The sequence below is a fragment of the Amblyomma mixtum genome, chromosome 8, assembly GCF_055824585.1.
Source record: "Amblyomma mixtum isolate Tamu chromosome 8, ASM5582458v1, whole genome shotgun sequence".
NCBI classification, from domain to species: domain Eukaryota; kingdom Metazoa; phylum Arthropoda; class Arachnida; order Ixodida; family Ixodidae; genus Amblyomma; species Amblyomma mixtum.
The window spans coordinates 120,912,081-120,936,744 of NC_143019.1; the positions used below are offsets into that span (position 1 = coordinate 120,912,081).

The 24,664-nt window shown below is 48.2% G+C and overlaps 1 protein-coding gene across 1 annotated transcript; it reads right to left on the minus strand.

Moving 5' to 3' along the window:
* On the minus strand, positions 1-24,530 carry LOC149334139 (uncharacterized). The gene is made up of 7 exons (XM_089556199.1): positions 24,149-24,530; positions 16,709-16,977; positions 15,847-15,962; positions 12,735-13,154; positions 7,368-7,694; positions 4,123-4,426; positions 1-635 (listed from the first exon to the last, which is right to left on the minus strand). Exons 1-7 carry the CDS (start codon positions 24,261-24,263, stop codon positions 102-104), a joined length of 2,085 nt encoding a protein of 694 aa, XP_089412325.1. The 5' UTR covers positions 24,264-24,530; the 3' UTR covers positions 1-101.
* Positions 24,531-24,664: the final 134 nt, after the last annotated feature.

Consider the following 24,664-nt stretch of genomic DNA (forward strand, 5'->3'; position numbering starts at 1 on the left):
TCCTGCATTCTTCCCCTTAAATTATTCATAAGCATTACAAACATGTTGCATTAAACTGCTGGAAGGAGATTCCCCACGTACGTCGATGTTTTCGGATCGGCCTACGTGGTACTTGTAAGTCGCTCCAGAAATCTCCAAATATAGCTTTTGCAGTAGCAGAGTTTCAGCAAGTCCGCCTCCTTCACACACCACACAAAATCGCGGTAAAGGGTCAACGTGGCTATGTCTCCGAGGAGTCGAAGCTCGTCCGCTTTTCCGCTCCATTGGACGGTGGCTTCGAATATGGACGCGCCGGGCTCGACCCGGACAGTAAGGCGGTAGCCGATGATCTCGCTTCCGGTCGTCGAGAGCAGGGCGCGAGCGTCCAGAACCGCCTGCAGTGTTCGTGGGACGCAGAGAGAGCCCATGCGGTGGTCCGTGATGTCGTTGACGCGTCTGACCAGAGCGTGGGCCATGCGAATCACTTCCACGCTGGACGTGTCTTGAGCCTTACTCTCGCGGCACACGCACCACTGTTCGTGGACGCCGGCGTCGATGCACGACCTGTTCGCTGGCACCTCGTCCCACAGGTTTAGTGCTCGGTGGGCGACGGCGTCGAGGGTCCGCGCAGAGTGAAGGCCCGAATCACGCATGAGCTGCAAGCGAGAGCAGGTGAGAGGATGCGTAGAGAAAGTGTTGGATGTCTCCGGCACAGGTATGACTGCAAAGTGCCAGACATCCATCCCGCCTCCTAGGCGAAGCGAGAACGGCGTCAGGTTTACACAGTGTGCATGCCCAAGCCCATCACAACCCACAACGCGAAGGAGACATGAGCCGCGCCTTAATCACCTGCAAGCACATGGTTTGCCTTATAAAAAAATTGGCAGAGGCATAGCTTGGTTAAGCCCGGAAGGTTGCGAAAGCAAATTACGAGCAACTTTAGCGACTAAAGTAGTGAAAGGCGAAAGCCTGAATGCTGCACGCAACGCTGGAATTAGCTTAAAGTGTTATTGAGGTGTCCCCTAAACCACAAAGTTGGTAAGACACCTTTCCTTTCCTCTAAATGAACGCAGTCCCCTCTCTTACTGCCTGGGATCTGCGGCGCTCCGTGGCTACCGCTGGGACTTCAATAAAACTTGGGTTGGGCCTAGTTGGTACATGATGTTGTGAAGGTATAGGTTGCGTAATCAAAGGACGAACCACGAAGAAAGACACAGAGACACACACAAGCGCTGATGAAGGTAGAAGAAGGGGAGGACACACAAACAGAAGGGCCCACTGAACTAGAAAGGAACTTCAATAAAACTTGGGTTGGGCCTAGTTGGTACATGATGTTGTGAAGGTATAGATTGCGCAATCAAAGGACGAACCACGAAGAAAGACACAGAGACACACACAAGCGCTGATGAAGGTAGAAGAAGGGGAGCACACACAAACAGAATGGCCCACTGAACTAGAAAGGAACTTCAATAAAACTTGGGTTGGGCCTAGTTGGTACATGATGTTGTGAAGGTATAGGAACTTCAATAAAACTTGGGTTGGGCCTAGTTGGTACATGATGTTGTGAAGGTATAGGTTGCGCAATCAAAGGACGAACCACGAAGAAAGACACAGAGACACACACGCTTGTGTGTGTCTGTGTCTTTCTTCGTGGTTCGTCCTTTGATTGCGCAACCTATACCTTCACAATACCGCTGGGACCGCGCCGACGACTACCGCCGGGACGACGCTGAAGGCTCAAAACCTAGCGTAGTATTGCTTCCGGATTAAAAGTCCGCTTCTCCGTCAGCTTGAGTGATTGCATTTTCTAATGAGTAAACACAGGTGTGTCCGGTTTTAAAAGTAGGTGATATAGCGACGCTGCTTTTGCGGACAGTAATACCGCATACAAGTGTTGCTCGTACATTCCTACCACGGGTCGGTTGACGTAGGTGATTGCTGCGGTAGCGGATGCATGGGCCGACGTCGAGGATCCATACCAGTCAGAGTTAAACAGAATTCAAATATAATAGTGATAATAAATTACTAGGGAACAGGTGATTTAGTTATCACTCCATCCATTAATATTGTGGGTCTGAAGTTTTGTTTAGGCTTGCATTAACTGGCTAGAGACAGCCACTAAGTGTTTACGTCGATGCAGTGGTGTGGGCGCATTAAGTAGGGGTTGCACTGTGGAACACTGACACTGAAGGTCGCATTGTGATGAAGGCGAAGCATGAAAATTGTGAGTGGCCGATTTCCGTGAATAAATCGAATTAACGTCCTGCTCCCGCCTTTTTTTTTTAATTCTCCCGCGTGCGGTGGGCGGAGTCGACCAACGCGTGGAGCGCCTTTCACCCAGTCCCGTGGCGGCTTGCCGCTCTGCCATCGGCGGAGTAATACGTAGTAGTCCGTAGTAGCAAATAGTCCGCGCGTATTTTTATTTCTTCGGGCTTATTTTGCGGCTATATTATCTGCGAATGAAACTATTTATTCATAGAAACCTAAAAAACAAAATAAACCGAAAGCAAAGCCTCCACGGAGCTGGCTGAAAGGCACTTCACGCGTTGGTCGACTCCGCCCACCGTACGAGGGAGAATTCAAAAAATAAAGGCGGGAGCCGGATGTTAATTCAATTTAATTAGGGAAATCGGCCACAGAGGGCAATAAGTCGCAGTTTTTAACAATGCTAGGAACGTGTGGATGGAGTTCCGGCGGCAAAAAAAAAAAAGTTCAGAATCCTCTTCAGTGCACCTTTAAGGCTATCGCGTCAACAATCCGGGTCCATCTATTGCGGCGCCTCTCACAACCCGTTTGCACCTTTGACATGTTAAACTCCACAGAAAACACATCTAAACTCTGTGATCACAGCTTTTCAGGTGTCTTTTTTCAATTAGTCACTGTACAGTTCGAGTTCAGCCATATTTCCATATACGGTTCCACTTAGCCCATATAAGTTCCACATAAGACGATGACTCACTTAGAAAAGCCAGTGTCATCGTCAGTGCCGCTGTCGTTGTTCGTGAGCGAAACATCCACGCAAAATCTCCTGACAAGCAACCTACGTGCCAGATAGGCCAACTAGGTCACGTGACTTTCTGACTTGGCCCAATCTGCCCACCGGATTGTGAGCAAACGGGGCAGGCGGCAGTTAAATTATTCATCGGCCGCGATAGGTTGCTAAGAAAGAGCAAACCTGGGTGTCACAAGCCGCACCGGCGGCAGCACCTGCTATCGCACCGCTGCATCACTGCGCCAAAAGTGAGATTAGGACTCCGAGGGCTCTATGAGGGTCCCATAGTCATCTGACCCATAGTCAGATTACAAAAGAGAGCTCTAAGAATTATCACATACTCAAACTACACTTGCTCCAGCAGGCCACTATTTAAGTCGGCACTTATTTCATCTTTACATTCTATCTACACGTTAAAAACAGCACAGACAATTCATAAAATTCTGCAATTCAATGACCCGTTTCATCACAGTATCTTTATAACTCCTAAAAGGGACACTAGAGCTGCAAGTGCAAATCATTTTAACCTACCAATATGCCGCTATACTTACGGGAAAAGGTTGATTGAATTCAACGGCGCACAAATATGGAATGGCATCCCGAAGGATGTTAAAATAAAAATTAATTTTTCACAATCTCTTAAAATATTTTTGCTGAATCTGTAAGTTTCCGCCGGTTGAGCTGTAAATTTTGTACCCAAATGTTTTTAAAATTGTTGATATTTAAGGTTATTGCGTACAAAGAATGCATGCATGATAACAAGTGTATATATTAGCTATGTATTTTGTGATTCATGTATTTTGTGATTTTAATATTTTGAAATTATTTATGTGAGAAGTGTTCTCTCCACCTGCCGCATTTTTGAAATTTATCATTGTGTTGGACGCGACACTAGCCTTGGCTACCATTGCCAGTGCCATTGTACATAGTTTGCTTGTATTCATTTCTGTTTTCAAATAAAAAATAAATAAAAAATAGAGAATGACGAATTCCGCATGTGGGGATTAACCCCTCAATGCAATCGCGTCATACGCTTAAGGCGGAGCTCAATGGTGCCCTGCAGGTTTTTGTCTGGATTATTGTTTTTTTTAATATTCCTGAAAGTCGTCTCTGAACAAGGCAGAAGTGCTGTAACTTTACGCCCTTCTAACCTTGTAATTGTCGGTGTCTCTGAGAGGCGCGGCTTCTCCCTCGAAGGTGGCCATCGCTGCGATGGTGGCATGCAGGTCGAACGGCGTGGTAAGACGGCGAGCGTTAGTGCGTAGGTTGGCCACTAGGCGCGGGTGGAGGCGGCGGAACGTTGGCGGCGGCGCCACGAACAGCATGGGCAGCCGGTCCTCGTACACACCCTGAGTAGTGAGCCGGAAAGGGCCCCAGCGTAAGCCGTGGTCGCCCATCACCGCCACCAGCGTGTTATCCAGGGCGCCGCTCTCGTGCATCGAGCCCAAGAACCGCCTGCATCAGGGAACAGAGAAATTAGAGCCCGATATTAATCAGTTTACTTACGTAGAGCGGTCGCCTTAAAGGGCAACTGCAACACATTTTTGAAAATTTCGCAATATTCAAGGATTCAAATCTATATAGGCTGTAGGTAAAGCATGCCACGCGTTTTTGCACTGGCATTTAAAATAGTGACGTAATCGATGATCGAATTTTGCGCTGCTCCACAATGCACCGGAGGAGTACAGGGAAATTCAGCGTGGCGTCACGGAAGCTGTGATTTCAAATTACCGCTGTCGTCAGCCACACCCTGCCCTGACTCGTTACACAATGCCAAACAACTCTCGGCAGGGTTTGCCTTCGGTAGTGTTGGTTTTTTCCTCAGAGCAGGCTTTTGTGCGTCGGAAATGTACCGATGCCTTCGATGACGTCATCATGCACCCCGACGTGGCGTTGTGCGCTGCGGAGTAGCTTGAAGTGTGTCCTAAGTTTAATCGGCGATTACTTCACTATTTCAAGTGCTAGCCCAAAAAGACTTCGCATGCCTTACCTGCAAGTTTCACACATTCGACCCTCTTAAGCTGGTTGATTTCTAAAACCTATGCACTTTCCCTTTAATGAACCCAATTTGGCGGTGTTACGGAGAACCGCTATCGAAGTCAGCTTACTTGGAATCACGACTGTTTGTAAATTTCATGACACACTCATGCTTGTTTGTTGACTGGCGCAACCTCGCGAAAACTCGTTACTCTGATTGTGCAAAGGAAGCGAGAAAGAATGAAAAAATCAATGTCGGGCGTTTGCGAACAACTGGCGGGAACACGGATCGGTAGAGGCTCGACGCGCATTTTTTAAAAGAATTCAAAATCATTGATATCAAGGGTTAGAAATTTTGTACAAAGAGTGAGGGACAGAACGAGAAGATCAGGCAAACAAGTAAGTCTCACCGACTGTCAAATTGTCATTCTGCTTCGCACTACTTGGATAGCTTTGACACTCCTATCGCTTGAGTATGAAGCGAAAAAGCTCTGCGCTTTCTTCTTTATTTTACGCGCACAAATGTACTTAACAGTATGCTACGTATATTCGGCATAGATTTCTAATCATGAGTACAGATGTTAGTTGAAAGCACTCAGGTTTCCTGTTCCAGCGCACTGTCTTCTCGAAGCAATTACCCAGGCGCCCCGTGCTCGCAGTTCATTCTTATGAAGTGGATGACAGGAACATAAGGTTGTTGTAATGCGATAGCTATTGTCCGATGCGGTTTCATTCCTGCCACTTGGCTGTCTGTCTAAATTATAGTTCCAGCGAGAGCGAATGCATAAGGGAATGAAAGCGCAAACAGAATTACAATGGAATGGAATTCCAATAAAATCATTGTAAAACGCCATTATTTATCGATAACAGGACAATATCACTATACCACCAGGGCGGCGGGGTGTGTTAAAAGATTAGACTACAGTCACAAGCGACGGCGGGGCATGTGAAATGGTAATTCCCTCTTGTGACCCCCACTGACAATGAACCGACAAAGTAGGTGACACTCACACACGTTCTGTTGCTTGCACATGAGGGGCGCGGGCGGTTTTTCTGGTGCGCTATATTTCGGAAAGAAAACAATGCCATCCGTGGATGCAAAAACAAAATATTGCTCTCTGCCAGGCATTCGGATGAAATCAGAATTGCCACAGTGGTGGCTGCTTTGTTCGGAAAATGAAAACGTTGTGGCAACGGGCATTGTTCGCTGCTGCCTTACTTAACGTGGACTCCGGAACTACCCGGGTGCATATAATAGCAACATCAGTATTTTAGCGTAAAAAAGTAGCACGCATTTACCCTGGCCTTTTTTTTTTGTTCTTGAGAGAAGGAAATGGCACAGTAATTGTCGCGCATCTCGTTGGACACCCGAACAGCTCCGTAAGGGAAGCGAGGAAGGTTGAAATGAAAGAAGGAAGAGAGAAACAGGTGCCGTAGTGGAGGGTTCCGGAATAATTTCGACCACCTGGTGATCTTTAACGTGCACTGACATCGCAAAGCAAACGGGCGCCTTTTGCGTTCCGCCTCCATCGAAACGCGGCCATCGACGCCGGGTTCGAACCCGGGTACTCCAGCTTAGTAGCCGAGCGCCCTAAGCATTGAACACGATCACGCAATCGTTTTATCGCCAAAATTTTAAAGAAAAGTTACTCAGCAAGCCCTGACTATTGAGAATGTAGTATTGTGTTTTAGTCCAAAGCATAGTACCTTGAATGTTTGTTCGCTATTGAATTTTCAAGAATTCAGGAGCCGCAGGTATAACTGATGCCCAAAAAGTTATGATTCAATTTTTTCTGCCTCTTTGGCCTGCATGGCCCCCGTAACAATCAAACCTCTTAAGCAATCAATCGACTCTTGCTAACAACATGATCTTTGCGGATTATGGCCGTATTAACTCTAGATGTGCCCACTGGCATGACTGTACTACAATAACGGTAGAGTTGCTAAAGCGCGCGGCCCTTCTCAATTCTTGCTTCACTAGCTCTATGCAAATATGTCATACGCAAGCAGCGTGTTTACAGCGATTAGGTATTCGGAGCAGCGCTGTAGCAAACAATTACTGAAAACTGTTTGGTAAATTGGTTTTTGAGGAAAGGAAATGGCGCAGTATCTGTCTCTCATATATCGGCGGACACCTGAACCGCGCCGTAAGGGAAGGGAGGAAGGTAGGAGTGAAAGAAGAAAGAGGTGCCGTAGTGGAGGTCTCCGGAATAATTTCGACCACCTGGAGATCTTTAACGTGCACTGACATCGCACAGCACCCGGGCGCCTCTTGCGTTCCGCCTCCATCGAAACGCGGCCGCCGCGGTCGTGTTCGAACCCGGGTACTCGCCCGCCTTACCCGCCGAACCCGCCTTACCACTGAGTCGCCGCGGCGGGTGAAAACTGCTTGCATTCGCCCTTTCCTGGAAGAGCTCACCGGTACAGGTGATCGACGGTCGAGCCTCCGTTCAGGTCCTCATGCGTGGCGCTGCTAACCCAGGTTAAGGCGAAAGACGGTTCTCCGGCCGTCAGTCGGGCGTAGGCCTCCGTCCAGCGCAGCATCAGCTCGGTCTGGCTCGTGCCTGCCACGCACTGGTAGGAGTCTGGGGTAAACTGGGCAAGGTTTTCCACCAGGGCTATGAAATACGGCCTCAGGTAGAAGTCCGTTGGCTGCTCCAGGAAGCCGCCCTTGAAATAGTTGAATGTGTGTATGGGCGGGTGATCCTCTGCGTACGCAGTGCTCCAGCCCCGTCGGGCCAGTGACCTGGCACGAGAAAACACCAGAAGAGGAAGAGAAACTAAGAAAACGGCTCAAGGTAGCTTTAACATAGCGATTTTATTTTTTATGCTACTCCACTGCTTTGCTGTCTGCCTTCTTAGAACCTCTAAAGCAACTTTACGCCCCCGGTTCCCGCTTGGCCTTTGACTTAAAGCTAGTAATGGCAGGGGCGTATTTTCCCTTCAGCCAGTCGGACACATAGAAAAAATATAAAATAGAATAAAAGAGGAATTATATTTATGTACAAGGCGCGGTTTTTACTTTAGAGCTACCACGTACTCCGAGTGTGGTGTACCTTAGTATGAGGCTATAGCTTAGGCAGGAGAAAAACTATCAAAGATCTGGACTCGCGAGCCAGAAAAAAAAATGAGGGCCTTGTTGTACGCTTACTGAGCGATCACTAAATCGGAGAGGGAATCTTGGACGTCCTTGTGGGTTACTTACAAAGACCGGATGCTGTGGTACGTCTCACATCCTGACTTGGCAATGTTTGCACTATGTACTGTAAATTGAAAGGGATCTCGGAATGGCGCGCAACTTTGATCGCAAAGCCCGCTTTCCCACCTCAGGTGGTCAATCTCCAAATATTCGGCGACTACTTATGCACTACGGCGTCGCCCTCGGCATTTTCTCTCAGACAGTGCGTAATTGCAAAGCATCGCCAGCACAGCCACCGATCATAAAGTCATCTAACCGCGAGAAGATCAATGGACGAGCCCCTCTAGATGAGCGCTTCATCTTTGCTGACGCGGCTAATAAGCTCACAGCGCAGTTCTGAGCAGCCAATTAACGCTACTTTAAATCCTGGTGGCGTAACCTGTGTTTATGTTTCGCTGAGAAGTTTGCGCACATTATTTTTCTATCTGAGACGCTTTGCAGGGTTAGTAGAGTAGTTTTTGAGGCAGTAGAACAAAAAGTAAAAACAGCAGTTCTGACGAAACCTTTCCGTTATAGAGTTTATGGGCTCCAATATTCCGTGATGCAGATTCATTGCTACGAAGCAGCGCACAACGACGACAGACAACAAAGCAGAGGAGACACAACAAGGCGCTGGATTATCAAGTGAAGTTTATTTGGAAGACGCCTTTTAAACATATCCCTGTTCTGCAAGTCACGGGGCTGAACCGCATGTGGCAATGGTTAATCAAAGTTTAACAAAGTTGTCAATAGAAGTCAATTTCTTCCCATGCAAGGCAAAGGTTGTATTGCTAATGCATATGTCTCCTGCTTTTCTTATCCGAAACGCTTCTGCGAGCTCTCGGGCTGTTCTATCTCGGTGCCTGAATAACACGACCGTCCTGTCTAGGGATGGCGAACACCCTTGGCATGAACTGCGGTGCTCAGCTAGGTTCCTGAAATGCTGACTTGAAAGGGTTGGTTGGTTTATTGGGATTTAACGTCCCAAAGCAACTCAGGCTATGAGGGACGCCGTAGTGAAGGGCTCCGGAAGTTTCGACCACTTGAAAGGGAACGGAATGCTCCCGTAATCGCTTATTAAGGCAGCGACCCGCTACGCCTATTTAAGTTCTTCCTCACGACAAAGGAACTCTGTACACTACACCTATGGATCGTGTTAAATATTTAAACACATGCCGAGTAATACATTCCGTATTGGCGTCTGACTCAGCTCTTCTGTGGGCCCGCGCGATTTTACCAAGCTTCTTTGGGACGTTGGACAAAACTTTTGCGCCGTATGTAGATCCTACTTTCTTCAAGCTATATGTCATTCTGGGGACGAAGGGCACCACTGCATACTTCACACGCCAGTGCGGCATGTAGTATTCGGCTCTTAGTTTAAATATATAACATGCTTCATTGGTTTGGTCTACAGCAATCTGCTCTTATGGTGGAGAACATACATATACTAGGCGGGTGCCTTAATAAGCGATTACGAGAGCATTTCCGTTCCCTCTCAAGTCAGCCTTTCAGGAACCTAGCTGAGCATTGCAGTTCATGCAGAGGGTGTTCGCCATTTCTAGAAAGGACTTTCGTGTTATTCAGGCGCCGAGATGAAGCAACTCAAAAGCTCGCAGAAGCGCATCAGACAAGTAAAGCAGTAGACTCATGCATCAGCAGTACAACCTTGGCCTTTCACGAGTTGTTCACATTTATTGACAGCTTTTGTTAAATATTGATTGACCATTGCCTCACGTCGCTTAACCTCCTGACTTGCAGATCAGTGAGATATAGAGAAATGTTTGACTCTTTCCACGTGTTGTGAACCCTTTGACTTGCAGACCAGCGATGTTTATAAGAACGTTTCTTCCGAATAAACGTCAGCTGATAGTCCAGCGCCTTGTTGTGTTTCTTCTCTGTTGTCGTTGCGCGCTACTCCGTAGCAATGAATCCTTACCAATCAACTCAATTAGTCGTGCGATGCTGAGGAGATGTTTGCTTGTGAACGTAAACCACGCATAAAGAATGCGTTTTTTCAACGCAGCACTGGACACAATTCCGTTCCTTGATTCAACTTCGGCTATGTAACTTGGTTAATACAGGCGTAAAATCTGCAGCGTTTATACCAAATGCTACCCAAGAGGAAACAAAAGGAATGGATATAAAATTCCCGGGCGTTCCTTGCGAGTTATGCGGAGGGTAAGGCGTTAGCATGTGGGCTCTGCTTTCCTGAGCCCTTGTGACTCGTTGCGCCCTCTTTGAGCAGAGACGCAAACTAGCGCGGGCGCTACGTATTCGTGGCGCCCTTTCTGTGCTGCTGCCAAAGTGGTGCTACATCGCGATAGGCAGGCAATTAAACACGCAAGGAGAAAGGCTGCTTTGCATGCTTTTCAATTCTTTGAAATCACTTCGGTTTATGTCCAGATGCTTCAAATAAAATGTCCAGTCCGATCAACAGTGTAATCAAGAGCAATCAAGCGTAGACTTCTAACTGGCCGCGCATTTGAACATTGGTTCGCATACTCTTGCGTTTGTAAGCGGTCGCATAAAAGCGGCAACGCGGTCGAGCTAGGACTAGCCCGTGGTAGTGCCCGTGTGCATTTGCGTGTGTGCTGTAACGCGCACGACTGAAAGTTCGTGGAGCCGATCGAGGATTTCCAAAACACCGCAAAGAGAGGCCGCCAGCTTAAGACGCGGGGCGAAAGTCTGAGACGATAGCAGAGTGGTGTAAGCCGCGGCAAGCGAATCTGACGAGTTGGCAGTGCCGCGGGCTGTAATCCCACTCGAGGCCATGAATACGGTAAGTTTTTAACCCTTGAGCGTTAAGGCTCCCGTTGAGAACGCAGCGGCACCTGGGCGGTTATCGCGAGAACACGCAAATTTATCGAAAAGGTAGTGACCTCACCCGTGAGCGGCGAACTTGAAAAGTGATTAAAACATCAATCACATACATTATGAATATAAGGTCGGTGTATTATTCAAACGTCATGATGTTGTCTAAGGATGCCAATTAGACTAACTGCACTTCTGCTCCCCAAAGTCCATACCAATTATTGTAAATCTATGTCGTCTTTTCAAGCAATTTCGTTTTCGAATACACTGCCACCCACTCTAAAAATATCAATTTTCTTGCCTGCATTCAAAAATGAGCTCAAGGTATTTTTGTTGGAATGCTGATGTGTTATTCTCTTTTTATGTATATTACCTGCGTTAGTGTGATTTTTTACTGTGTTTTTGTGGTGAAGCATTGATTTCATATTTTCTATATTTTTACAATATCCGCTATGGTGTATTAATCTCTTGTAATATTGATTTATCGAGGGTCCCGGTGCAGTCTTTGACTTTGGGACCCTCGACTGTACATTTATGATCTTGTGTATACTTTTTGGGACCAATAAAACATCATTTTACCAAAAAAAGAGAGAAAATTGGGGTGAGATGGAGATCGAAAAATAGCTCCTAGGATCCCCAGTAAGACACGTGAGCCCCCGGTCACCGAGGAACACTCGTTCGGCTTGGTTAATGAAAGTGTCTTGTCCGACAGTGTCCGTCTCTGCCAAGTGATAGCAAAGAAGACCCCAGGCCGCTGAAGAGAGCCATTAACTCTATCGGGTCACATCTTTAGAAAACAACTGAAGCGGCTTTAGAATTCGATGAGTTTAAGGTTGCCGAATGGGCAAAATGTACAGGTAAAGCTCTGAAATCATTTTGCTCTAGCATTTGAAATGGTGGAGTAATCGCCGAATAAAATCGTTTTTGGCGTTCAGTTTCTCTGAAGTGCAGAGCGACGGGCAGAGGCCCCGACAATGACGCACAGCATTGAACGAGTATTAAAACACTTCGATCCCGCGTTCACTGGCCGGTGCAAACACTGTGGCGAGGTGGCTGACACCTACCACATGGTTTGGGCTTGCCAGCGCAACTCAGCTCTCTCCCCCCACCCCAACCCTACCAGAGAGGAATGGGAGGCGGCCCTGCTTGGCTGCTCGGACCTTCAGGCCCAAAAGGCTTTGGTCAAGAGGGCTAAGCTGGCGGCTTCGACCAATGGGGTCCCGGAATAGGGACTCCACCCATTGCGGGGCTCTTTAAGAGAGCCTCACCTCTTTTCTTAAATAAAGGCTTTTCATCATCATCAGCATCCGACAATGACGTATGGTATGACGGAACTACGTTTCCACTGAAGAAACGGTTATTCCACGGAAGAAAACCGACGCCATCGAAGATGAAGCGTACCATGCGTTGTTTGGCGTCATCTGACGACGCACAGCAGCATGCAGGCGTAAGCAGCGGACATCTGAAATTTCGGCAACAATGACGTCACTGCCGACTTTCCTTGCACTCCTCCAACGTAGTGAGGAGAAGCCTAAACATCGTCGCGGGTTTAAGCGACGATTTTGTGACCATTTTAAATGCTAGTGCACAAATATTTTGCATGCTTTATCTAGAAGCTTGATAGATTAAAATTCTTGAATAATCTCGAATTCTCATAAAAAAGTGTCAGCTTCCCTTTAAGGCGGAGCCTAGTGTCCTCCGAATTTGTTTTTCTGCTTTCTCGGAGGCTGTACCGAGACATACGGACGCCGGATTTTCGGTCGCATGGCCGTTAAATGCTAACGCATTAATACGCACCTCCACAGGAAAGGCATCGAGTCGAGTGGCTTGGAGCCGTTCCTCACTCCCTCGTCCAGCTCCGAAAGCTCGAGGCCCGTCAGCAGCGCCATGACGTTTGGGAACGTGTTGTCGCCTACTTTAGTGTAGCCGTACATTTCAATGGCGCCCATGCGTTCCTCCAGGAACCTGAGCGTTTCGGGCATTTGGCGATGTGCGTTCAGCCGGGATATGGTGTCTATGCCCAAAATGAGCACGCTGTACTGGTGCTTCGGACGGAGGCTCTCGGAGATCTTGCGAAGGCGCTCCTTATAGGCGTTGGCATGAACGAAGACGTGGTAGTTGGTGTAGAAGTGGAAGACGGAGGCGTAGCACTGCACCCTGATGAATTCGAAATCTACTCTGTCTCCGTTCTCGAAGGAAAAGCAGTCGTTGTGGAAGCTGAAAGCAAATCGCACAAAAAGAATTACTCGCTATTTCAGTGGGTTCAGCTTAAGTTGACAACGCAGCGAGCCATGGAAAGAAAAATGATAGGTGTAATTTAAGACATCGGAAGCGGGCAGAGTCGGTGAGAGAACAAACGCGAGTTGATGACATTCTAGTCGAAATCAAGAGGAAGAAATGAGCTTGGGTCATTTCTTCCTTGTATCACTGCTATCTTGGTCCTGACCGGACTGATAGTATCTCTAATAAATAAATAAATAAATAAATAAATAAATAAATAAATAAATAAATAAATAAATAAATAAATAAATAAATAAATAAATAAATAAATAAATAAAATCTAATGCGAAGGCAAGATAACCGGTTTTCCTTAAGGGTAACGGAGTGGATTCCAAGAGAAGGCAAACGTAGCAGGGGGCGGCTGAAAGTTAGGTGGGTGGATGAGATTAAGAAGTTTGCGGGGATACAGTGGCCGCAACTGGCAAAGGACAGGGTTAATTGCAGAGACATGGGAGAGGCCTTTGCCCTGCAGTGGCCGTAGTCAGGCTGATGATGGTGATGGTAATAGTGTAGACGAAGTGAATTCTTTCGCAGGATGCCTCGCAAAGATCTACCACCGTGCTTGCTGCTCTCACTGTTCGTATGTCGTACGCCTCTTTTGTGTTGCTGCATCCTCTTAGCGAAGCTCTTTGTTTCGACCAGGTACGACTCTGAGCACTCGGAGCACGAAATTTTGCATTGGAAACCTAGGTCCTTTTCTTTCGGATGGGTGTGTCTTATGCGGGGCAAACGCCACCGGATGGTTCATGCGGGCTTTTGCATTGTTCATACCTCTGTGTTTCTAGTGAGCTGAGCCGTTTTCTCTGGCTACGTTCAAGAAAAAGAGTTGCACACGTGATATACCTGTGGAACCGTTCATGTTACGAATATATAGTTTCGAATGACATGTAAAATTTCTGCCCTGGGGTGACTATTTCATTGGGGGTTACGGGAAGACTGTTTTTTTTTTAAGGCGAAAGCCTTTAATCCGTCATCGTTGTCGACAGAAGGCTGCCGGCAGAAGCTTGTCAGCACAGGTGTCAAGCTTTTGACAGGTGTCCACCGAGATATGTGAAACAGTTACTGAGTAATTTCCTTTCCTCAAATACAGTTTTCGTTTCCTTCATTACGGCCCCTCTTTCTATTTATTCTTTCACTCTCCTCCCTCCCTCTACAAATGGATGACGGGTGTCCACCGAGATATGTGCGACAGTTACTGCGTAATTTCATTTCCTCCAGTACAATTTTCATTTCCTTCATTACGGCCCCTCTTTGGCTTTTTTCACTCCCACTACCTTCCTCCTTCCTGTACAGTGTGGTTCAGGTGTCCACCTAGATGACGGAGAATTACTGCGCCATTTCCTTTCCTCAAAAAGCGTTGAGGTCAAAGGGCAAGGCATCGCGCCAAATGGGTGGCGGCGTTCCGTGGACTGCATTGCAGCGCTACAACACGCTGTCGCGTTCCACTTCTAAAGACGGAGCTTAAGTGTCATCATTTGGCAGTTAATTAATTTGAGTCATTAATCAGTAATTAGACATTAATTAGTTATTTGTCATTACTTAGTAATTAGTCATTATTATGTGTGAGGTCATCCAGCGGTAACGTCACCATTGCCACAGAAGCAGTCAAAGTTGTGCGGAAAACGCTTTCGCCTCTACGGGCTTGAGACAATCAAAGTGCGCCCTGTTTTTTTTAATCATTTTATTTATGTTTTCGCATTTTCTCTCTTTCAACAGAAAGAATCACCACGGCAGATTTTAGCCTGGCTACGCGAAAGGCGTAAGGTCAGCGACCCAGCGGTCGCAGGCGTTCCGCATTGCGGACTGAAAATTGGCGTTTGAGCTATAGGAAGAGCACGGCGCGTGTCGAGCGTGGCTTGTGAACGGTCTGAACGCCTTATTGGAAGGCTTTCAGACGCGGCTTGGGTGCATCTCGCCCGCAGTGAAACCATCATGATGAACAGAGCAGTTCACAAAACCTCAGATATCGCTTCGCTAACAAAAAAATATTTGTGTTCAATGCTTTCTTTTGCATTCACTTGACGTTCCGTAGACTACATCGATTATTCTCACTTGTTGCTGTGAACTTTGTAGAAGTTCCCGCAGTAATAAAAGGCAGTCCTCGATGATTACAAATAAATTAGTTTTACGTATTGTTGAATGCGCTGTCATTTTATTGCTTCAGAAAGGACTGCACGCTGGCGCTTTTGAATTTCAGTAGAAGTCGAATGCAACATGTGTACCTTTGAATGAAAGAGTAAGTAAACAACTGAAATTGGTCGAAGCCGTCTGGAGCCCTCCAATACTACGATTCTCGCTCTCCTTAAATCAGCTCCTTCATCTTTTTTTTGGCAATGTTACATAAGATCCAAAGCTGAGGAAATAAATCCTTGGGCCATGCCATTCATCCAGTTGTCATCACACCACAATGAAAAATGAGAAGCATGTGGTCGAGAAAACCTTAGTAAATACTTCTATCTTCAGCGTCACCTTGCATACAAGTTCTTTTCACGGGAAAGGATGCAAAAGGGCCACGTTATTAGAAATCTTCCCGTGAGCGAGAAGTGCGAAGCGGTGCACCCAGCTGACGCCACCATCGATATTCAGCAACCAGCCCAAACTCCTGCTTTGCTTTGCCAGAAGTACTTACATGGTGTCGCTGTCATGCCGAGACTTCGGGTTTCGGTAGAAAGGCGTATAGCAACAGCTCACCGGTGCGAAGATGTACCACGGTAGGACGCTTCTGTTTAAGTGGATTCTTTCTCCCTAGACAAAGAAAAGACAGACAAGAAGGTAGATGACTCACCTAACGGCGAAATAGACTGAAACAACGTTAGGTGCTATCACGGTTGTAGCTGTGTCCTGATCGTAAGGGTCGACCGAATAAGACTCGGCGTTATGGGTTAATCACATGCGTGAACCAAAAGCGTGTGGCTCCAAAAATTAGGCCTTTATTTAAAACACCGCTTACAATTGAAGTTCGAAGCCTATTCTTGTTACGCTCCGATGAGTAGCAGGCAGTTGCGGCGCAGCTGGAGGTTCTATGACGTGTAGGCGCGACAGAATCGATAGTTTTAGCGAGAACTGGGCTGAGTTACAGCTCACACTTTGTTGTCGTGGAAGCAAGGTCAGTGCTAGCGAAGGGCAACCACAGCGGTAGCTAGAGGTGAACGTGCCGAACAGAACCGCAACGACTGCTTATTCTGCTGATGTGGGTGGCTCTCGATTCGAAGGACGGCGCCGTTTTCACGCTAAGTGCGCAAAGTTTGCAACGCTAACTTCTGGAGGGCATGCGTATGCCAACCCCATTTTACAGTAAGCATCCTGTGCATGCGCACTCTGGATCTCCTATTGCACAGAACACGCTAGTATCCAGCTCTTATTATAACACAGGCCAACTAGGTCATCGCCTCACGCGTGTACTTTTCTGCGGCGTCTCAATCATACGTGACACCATACGAAATGCCGCCACGTTGAAAATAAAAACTGCGTTTACTTCACTTGTTGTGTACCTTGGTAAATGTGAGGCCCATGATGCGTCGGTAGCAGTCCACTGTTGGATTCGTTTCCACAAAAGGAAGGACTCGTTCGCCCCAGGGATTCAGGTCTGGCATCTTGCAGCAGTTACTGTCCAGTAAGTAAGGCTGGACTGTTCCACTGTTCCTCTCATGTTCCAGAGCGGGCATGCTCACCGCGCTCCCAGCGTCCTTCCACGCCATTACTTTGGCATATACAAACGTCAGAACTTGTAATATTGCCATCACCAACAGCAGCGTCTTCACTAACGGAGAGAAGTGAAAAAGAAAAAAGCAGGAATAAAAAATGTAATGAAGAATGCAGGTGAAACACAACTCTCGTGTGTATGGTAGAGAGAGGTTGGTAAGATGGTTCTTGATAATGACAAGGTGAACAAGGGAGGAAAAACCTCATGGTGCTTGCCAAAGTTTCTACAAGAGGAGTTGTCTTCGTCTGGGCAAAGCGTTCTTCACTGGCGGGTTTTAAATAGGGTAATCCTTCCGAAAGAGGAAGGATTATGGAGGGAGGGGGATGTTAAGAGGGAATGGTGTTAGGGTGGGGAGGGTGAATCTTGTCCAGGCATGATGACTGCTAAAGATATTAACCGGTTGACCTGCAAAACTGTCAGAGCATTTGCCAGCGCTTCGTACCGCTGCTTTATTGTTCGTTTCTTTCTCCCTATTTTCCGCCCCGGCCCATCCTTTACTCCCTCAATGACATTTTTTTTTCTTTGTTTCTCTTTGTTCACTTTTTTCTTTAGCTAATTGTTCCCTGCTCCTCTTGCCATCATTTCTCAGGGAGACTTTGCTTTAGCATTCCTTTTCTAGCATTCTTCTTTCGTTATTTTTACCACTTTGCTCCGGTATTTCCTTTCGGCATGCTGACCAATTCCTTATCTTAGTTTGTCTGGTCAACGCAGCCAGTCATACCAAGCCACTTGTCACAGCTGCACACATTCTTTAAAACCCACGCTTGTCATTCCTCCACGCTCCACACGGCCGGATTCCTTTCTGCTGAGCTGGCCTTTTTCTTTTCACAATATTGGCAGGTGAACCGGTTAATCATATTGAGCAGCCATCATGCCTAGACAAGATTCACCCTCCCAATCTTCACGCCATACCAACTTGACACCCTCCTCCCCCTCACCGGGCCTTCCTCCTCGGAGTGATGACCATATTTAAACACTGTCAATGATGACGCCTTCCCCAGACGAAGTCCTCTTGCAGGAACGTTGGCAAACGCCATGAGGTTTTCTCTCTCTTGTTATGACTCTCCTGTGTATGTAATGCAGTTTGCTTGTTGCAGTCAAGGAAAGATACAACAGTGTGTAATATGCTCGTTTTTTATGCTGAGTTACACATTTTGGCCTGATGTACTAGATAAACATTAGACAGGTTGCTGTATCTTTGCCGAAAGTTGATCACATCTGGGACTTTTGTTTCCGCTCCTGGGGCAGCATGCTTCTCAGCTAGGTGCAGGGTGTGTCAAGAGCAAAGATCAGCATTTATTCACAATTGTTTTAAAAGAATTCGTGCCCCATCTTTGCTGAGGTCCTTATGCCATGCCGTCGTGCACTCCGCAAAGACTGTCAAGCTCTGAGATCTCATTGCAGAATCAAAACAGCCAAACAGGTGTAAAAAGCGGTGGAACAGAGCAGAGGAGCAATCAGGTGAACAGCTAAGCCTCTCGAAACATGTGGCGCTATCGACTTGGCCTGGTGGCCCATTAACTTGTCTCACCCGGTATTTACTTCGCAGCGCTGCGAGCAGATATGATAACCTTTCATATACGCATTTTTCTTTCCGTTAAAACCGTCCTAAAGGGTCGGCGGTGTCGGCACGCACAGTTTTAAAGTGGTAGCTTTACTAGCCTAGCTCAGCAGATTTCACTTTGTCTGTACGGATGACCTTAAGCAGGAGGAGCTGAGTAAGCAACCACGTGACGTACCACGGGACTCGCAGCAGCTGCAGCCGCGTGCTCCGCCATCGCCGTGGCTGCTGCGTGCTGCCTGCCCAGTGTCTCGCTATGGACGAGGGAAGTCAGCCGGAGCGGGCCCAACCCGAAGTGTATCAACAAATTGACCTCGCCCTTGCTAGCGGCCCTGTCCCTCATCAACACGATGAGGAAAGATCGTTTGGACTCTTTATCCACCGCAACCGCAAGATCGATACAACCTTGCATAAGCTACGCATGATTAGAGACTAGGTGGGCCGCATGGTCCGCCGGGTACCTAACTAACGGGGGGGGGGGGGGGGGGGCTACGATGCAAAGACGTCCTGAGGCTGGCCAATGCATTCGTAACCAGCCAGATACTCTATTCGGCCCCTTATCTCCACTTGCGGAGATATGACGAGAACGCCCTAGCGGTCATCTTTCGCAGAATCTATAAGCGCGCTCTCGACCTCCCCATAACGACGTCCAATCAACGGCTCAGCGTTCCAGGGATGATCAACACTTTTGCGGAGCTACACGAGGCGCACTTAAACAATCAACGCTTGCGGTTGAACAAATCGTCAGCCGGCAAAAGCCTCCTAGACCATCTGCACATTGCCTATAATGCACAAGGAGAGGAAAGGACAGATGTTCCAGAGGACTGGCGCCACGCGCTACAGGTCCAACCTCTACCACAAAAGTCGACAAAGGAGACTTATGAGGGCCGTCGAACCGCGCGCGCGACGGCCCTTAACGACTGCTGCGGCTCTCTCTGCAGAGTCTTCTACACGGATGCTGCTGGCCCACACCACTGGGGATGGTATACGGCCCCAGTAAAATAAGTACGTTCAGGGACTCACTTTCCACGCCGCAAACATTACAAACGTGGACGAGGTCGCCATAGCACTCGCCGCTGCAGAACCAGACTTCCAGGTTATTACCGCCGATTTTCGAGGAGCCTGCCGGACTGTGCAACAAAGACCATCAATCGACGCGCAACCGAAAGTTTACATAGGGGCGAGTACCGGGATTGCTCGGACACACGTTTCGTCACCTGGACCCCAGCACATGCTGGATTAGAGGGAAACAAGGCTGCAGACACCTCATCCCGCGCGCTCTGGGCATCGCCTCGATACTCGCTGACTTACGTATCAGAACCTAACTTGGCTATCACTTACAAAGACATTCTTAAATTATATGAAACCCAGCATAGCAACTTTTATCCCCCTGCTGGAAGGCTAACCAAAAGCGAGGAGCGTTAGCTCCTTCGCTTATACACCGACAGGGAACTGTGCCCAGCAGTGCTGAAACATTTTAATCCGGCTTTTAACGGTGTATGCCCGCATTGTGGGTGCGCGTTCTCGCAAGTGTGCCACACAGTGTGGGCATGCCCCTCTAACCCCTCTTACCCCATTTCCCCTCGCCTACCAGAGAAAGCTAGAGGCTGCCCTGCTCGGCTGCTCTACCTTAGAGAGCCAATCAGCTTTCGTGGCTAGGGCCCAAACTGGCGCCGGCCCTTAAGGCCAGTCGCTACAGTCTCCGGTAAATAGCCTAAATAAATATTTTCTTACACCACCGACATCCTCAAGAGTGAGTACTGGCAGACGTCGTGCCAAGTCTGATCATCCGGTCGACATTGCCAACCGTGCGAGGGATTTAGCAATCGATTGGGAGCGTAAAGGCCAAAACCGATGAAGAGCGGGAGTTCTAATGCAAATGCGAGGCGTATAACTGGCCCCCTGGTACAGTGAACACCACAGTCGCGCTTGAAGCTACGTGGCGGTAGTGACAGATGTGCGCTGTATGCGTTGGCATTGACAACGTTGTGGCAGAAACGAACGCGGCATTGAAGGTATAGGCCGTCGGCGTTCATTGTGTTCATTGGCATTGGCGTTGACAACGTTGCAGACTCCGAGGATTTTGAGGAAAGGAAGGGCGCATAACTGGCTCCCTGGGTCAGTGGATGCCTCAATGGTGCTTTGAGGGACGTAGCGGCGGTAATCACCCGTGCATGCCTCCATTCCTGGGAGATCTGGCCTTCCGTCCAGTAGGTGTTCATTAGATCTGTCAGAGCCGCGACAGACTTGGGGTCTAGGTTTCTGAATGCCTTGTTCGGCACTCCGTCCGGTACCGCCGCGGAGGTGGTACAGAGCTGACCCAGAGCAAACCAGACCTTAGCATCTACTATATTTGCGTCCAGGGTCTCACTGGGGAGGCCCTCGTATGCTGGTACGAGTCTATGCGACGTGTTCAGGTGTCGTATTTGCAATTCGACGAGTAGCTCTGCGTATGTACCCTGATACTGGTGAATTAGTGTCGTGAGTTTGTCGCGTTGTGTGGATATTGGGTGTTGGGTCGAGCAGGTGGCGGAGCAAGAGCCAAATGTTTTCGCATCCCATCTTCCCATTCATATAATCACAAATTTGGCCCCGTTGTTCTTGTTGCAGTTCTAGTGTGTATGTTTCCATTTGGCGCTCGAGTTGCGCCATATGCTTGCGTAAGTTTCTGTTGTGGCTCTGTTTCTTCCAGCGATTTAGCAGGCTGGCGTGCGCATCCCACATGTGGATGAGCTTAGAGTCTGTCATTTGATGCGGCTCCTCAATAGGAGTCTCGAGCGTGGTGGCCTTGACGTCGTCTTTCAGCGCAGCGATCCACTCTCTTAGGTGGTTGATCAGGCCGGGGGCAGTCTGCTCTCGTAAGTGTCTGAACCTATCCCAGTCGATAATGCGAGTGCGCATGGGGCGCATTTGTGCAATTTCGTGTCGAATGTCGTGGCTAATGTACAATGGTCACTTCCTAGCGTGTGTTTCGTGTTGGACCAGCGGGCGTCGCGATGTTTTTTGAGAGTGTGAGGCCCGGTGAGGTATCTAAGTTTACGCTATTTCCACCCGCGTGTTTTCTTGGGGATCGTTAAGAATTTTGAGGCCCCGGAATTGGATCGTTTGCCACAGCTTGGTGCCATTGGGGTTGTTTTTGCGTTAACCCCAAGCTTAATGTTTGGCGTTAAAGTCGCCTACCACCATGAAGTTGTTTCCTGACGGCCAGGCGCGTGGCTTTAAGTAGGAGGTAGGGAATTCCTGAGCCTCTGTATTTTGGGGAACTGTATAGGTTCAGAATACAGAGATCTGCGTCCACCTTTTTCCTCGGCACAATTTCTAGTTATGTGTATTGTTCGTTAGAACTGTTTGTAGTGTGTTGTATCGCCGTAATGTTGTGTTGTACAAAGGTTGCGGGGAACGGGGTCGTCGCCGTCGTCACTGCGTCCGAGTGGGGAATGAATGTTTTACACCCTGGTAATTTCGCCGGGCCGCTAGCTTCTTGAAGGGCTATCACGTCTGGTTGTCTACCTAGGTTTTGGATGTGAAACTGTAGGTTTCCCCGCTTGTTGCGGAACCCCCTGCGACCAGCAGTGCGGACACAAGTCACTTTCCAGAGACAAGGCCGGCAACCGATCGTCGAGCCACCGTCGGGGCAGCAATTCCCGCGACATATCCACCTCCTTCCCACCGCTGCCGTCGAACCAGGGTGCCAGTTCGAGGCAGGGAAGCAAGGAAAAAAGGAGAAATGCGAGCAGAAGCAGGAGAGGAAGCTGCTCGAAGAAGCAGGTGAGCTGGCCGGATACGGCCTCCCAACAATATACTGCTCGCGAGAAAGAGCTTCTGGCTAAAATACAGTCCAGAGACGAAACCATTGCACAAATGCAGAGAGAGATGGACGAAATGAAAAGGCTGTTTAAATCGCTACAACCCCCCCCCCCCCCCCCCCCCTCAACAGCCACGCCACACGTATCTCGCATGCCCCCCTCTGCCGCGGAAAGCACTGTACCCTCATGATGAAAACTTGTGGGCGCGAACAAACAAAAGACAGCGAAGAAACCACAGGACAAGCGCCTTTTTCACAAATAGTTTAATGGGAAGGCAACAAACACTTAAATATGAAAAGATATCACAGGTAGGTACAGACAGGTACAGGCAGGTATCTTTTCATATTTAAGTGTTTGTTGCCTTCCCATTAAACTATAGTTGTGAAAAAGGCGCTTGTCCTGTGGTTTCTTCGCTGTCTTTAGTTTGTTTGCGCCCACAAGTTTTCATCGTGAACAACCTACAACTAGCCCAGCTTTCCATTCTGTTGCACTGTACCCTCTACCAGTAATGCGATAGAGACAGATAGCCACATTGACCTGAAAAAGCCGGCTCCGGATCGAAACGCGCTGCGGAAGCGTCCAAAGAGGACAACCCGCAACCGACAATCAAACCTAAGGCTTCAGACAAGATAAGAGCCGAAATGAACGCCCTCGAGAACAAATTTAGCGGTCTCGAGGAAAAAGTTAAGAGTATTACGAGGGAAGTAACCCAGCTGGGTATAAACATCGCTACCTTTTTCCAACAAGTAGTGGAGCGCCTCGCGGCCTTGGAGGCAAGCTGTAACGTGATGCCACCAGTCGCGACCTTGCCCGTAATCATCCCTCCCATATCCCACCATGGCCCCTTGCCAACAAATTGAGGTATGGCAATGGAACTGCAGGGGGTTCCGCATTGGAGGTCTGCGAAAGCATTGACGACTCCTCGCCCCTCTTTTTCTCTTTTGTCCTCCCTTTGTATGTCTTAATTCACACTTAATTGCTTAATTATCAATTATGACACAATTAACCACAATTAGTTCAATCAGTTTTTGATCTAACTCACCTAAATTAGAATTAATTCATTTTACACAATTAACTCACAATTAATTCTCTAATTCAGCTTAATTCACCACAGCGTATCAATATATCACATTATATCCACATTAATCTTCCTTAATTTATAATTAATTCACCTTAATTCATACCTAAAGCACCTTCATTAATCTCCATTTACTCTCGACATTTGTAAATTGTGAAGTATTGATAAGAATTCGATTAACTTCACCCCCCTACCCCCATCGTTCACCCAAGTAGTCATTCGGGCATTCAAATTTCGCGCAGCATTGGCCACGCCCACACATCCGCTCACGTGGGACAACATGTGCTAGGTCAGGTGGGGCCGTCACGGGGTACATCACTTCAAGCAGTTAGGATTTCGCGCCACTCCGGCCCGACCACGCCCACTTTTTGTCAGTTTTTTGGCTGTAATTAATTAACTAATGATCCGATCGGCACCAAACTTTTTGCCCCACATCCTCACATAGTTCCCCTTCGATTGTATCCACTCTTTAAACGATATCTCTGTATAGTTTCCCACAACTGCTGCCGACACGTTTTGCGGACACAAACACGCGATGTAGCCTAGTAATGCTTTCGCATTAGTAAGACCAATGATGCCTGTTGATTCTAACAATGGATTGTGGGGCCTCGTCCTGCTCTTGTACATCATATTTGACGTGCTCGCTTTAGTCCTGCTGGCAGATCTCGATGCACTCCGCGAAGAATGACTCCATATGGTATGCCTGGCAATGGAGCTGCGCGTCAACCCCGCCCCGGCTCTCACATTATTGTTTTGAGGGAAGATTTCTTTTCAAAGGCATACCTCTTCTCTTGGAAACGCAAACAGGGTGGCATTTTCCCATTCGGTACGCGGCAGCGCTGAGTCCACGGCGCAGTACAGTCGGCCCATGACTGTGCTTGGAACGCTGCACTCTCATCTGGGGGAACAACAAAAGAAACAGAAATGGTGAGGCTTGACTCTTCTCAACCTAGTTACACAGAGCGAGAGCTCCGTTTGGCTGCTTCGCAAGTCTGGCTTCTCTTTGTTTCTCTGTTTCAGCGGCTGGTTCAGCTCGCGTCCACTGCAGCACACGTTCTCGGCGAGCTACACCGACTGGATGATCGTCGGACGCGGCTAGACGGCGACGCCGAAGAGTTGACACACACGGTCCGGCACACGCCTCATCCATGGCGAAGCTGAAGCAGAATCCGCCGACGTAGCAACTGCTACACCCTCTCCTGGTCACGTGGCCAGCGCGCGCAGCTGCTAGCCTCCCACTCACGTGATATCGCAGCGGCGGAGCTGGCGAGCGCGCTCAGGTGCGCCTCTGCTTGGGGA

Excerpts from the sequence above, each read along its gene's own strand:
- LOC149334139 (XM_089556199.1), bottom strand. The coding sequence starts at position 24,263 with ATGAGAGTGCAGCGTTCCAAGCACAGTCATGGGCCGACTGTACTGCGC. Across the intron at positions 7,695-12,734 it reads TCGATGCCTTTCCTGTGGAG|GTCACTGGCCCGACGGGGCT; the intron begins GTGCGTATTAAT and ends TTCTCGTGCCAG. Across the intron at positions 4,427-7,367 it reads ACCGTCGATCACCTGTACCG|GCGGTTCTTGGGCTCGATGC; the intron begins GTGAGCTCTTCC and ends TCCCTGATGCAG.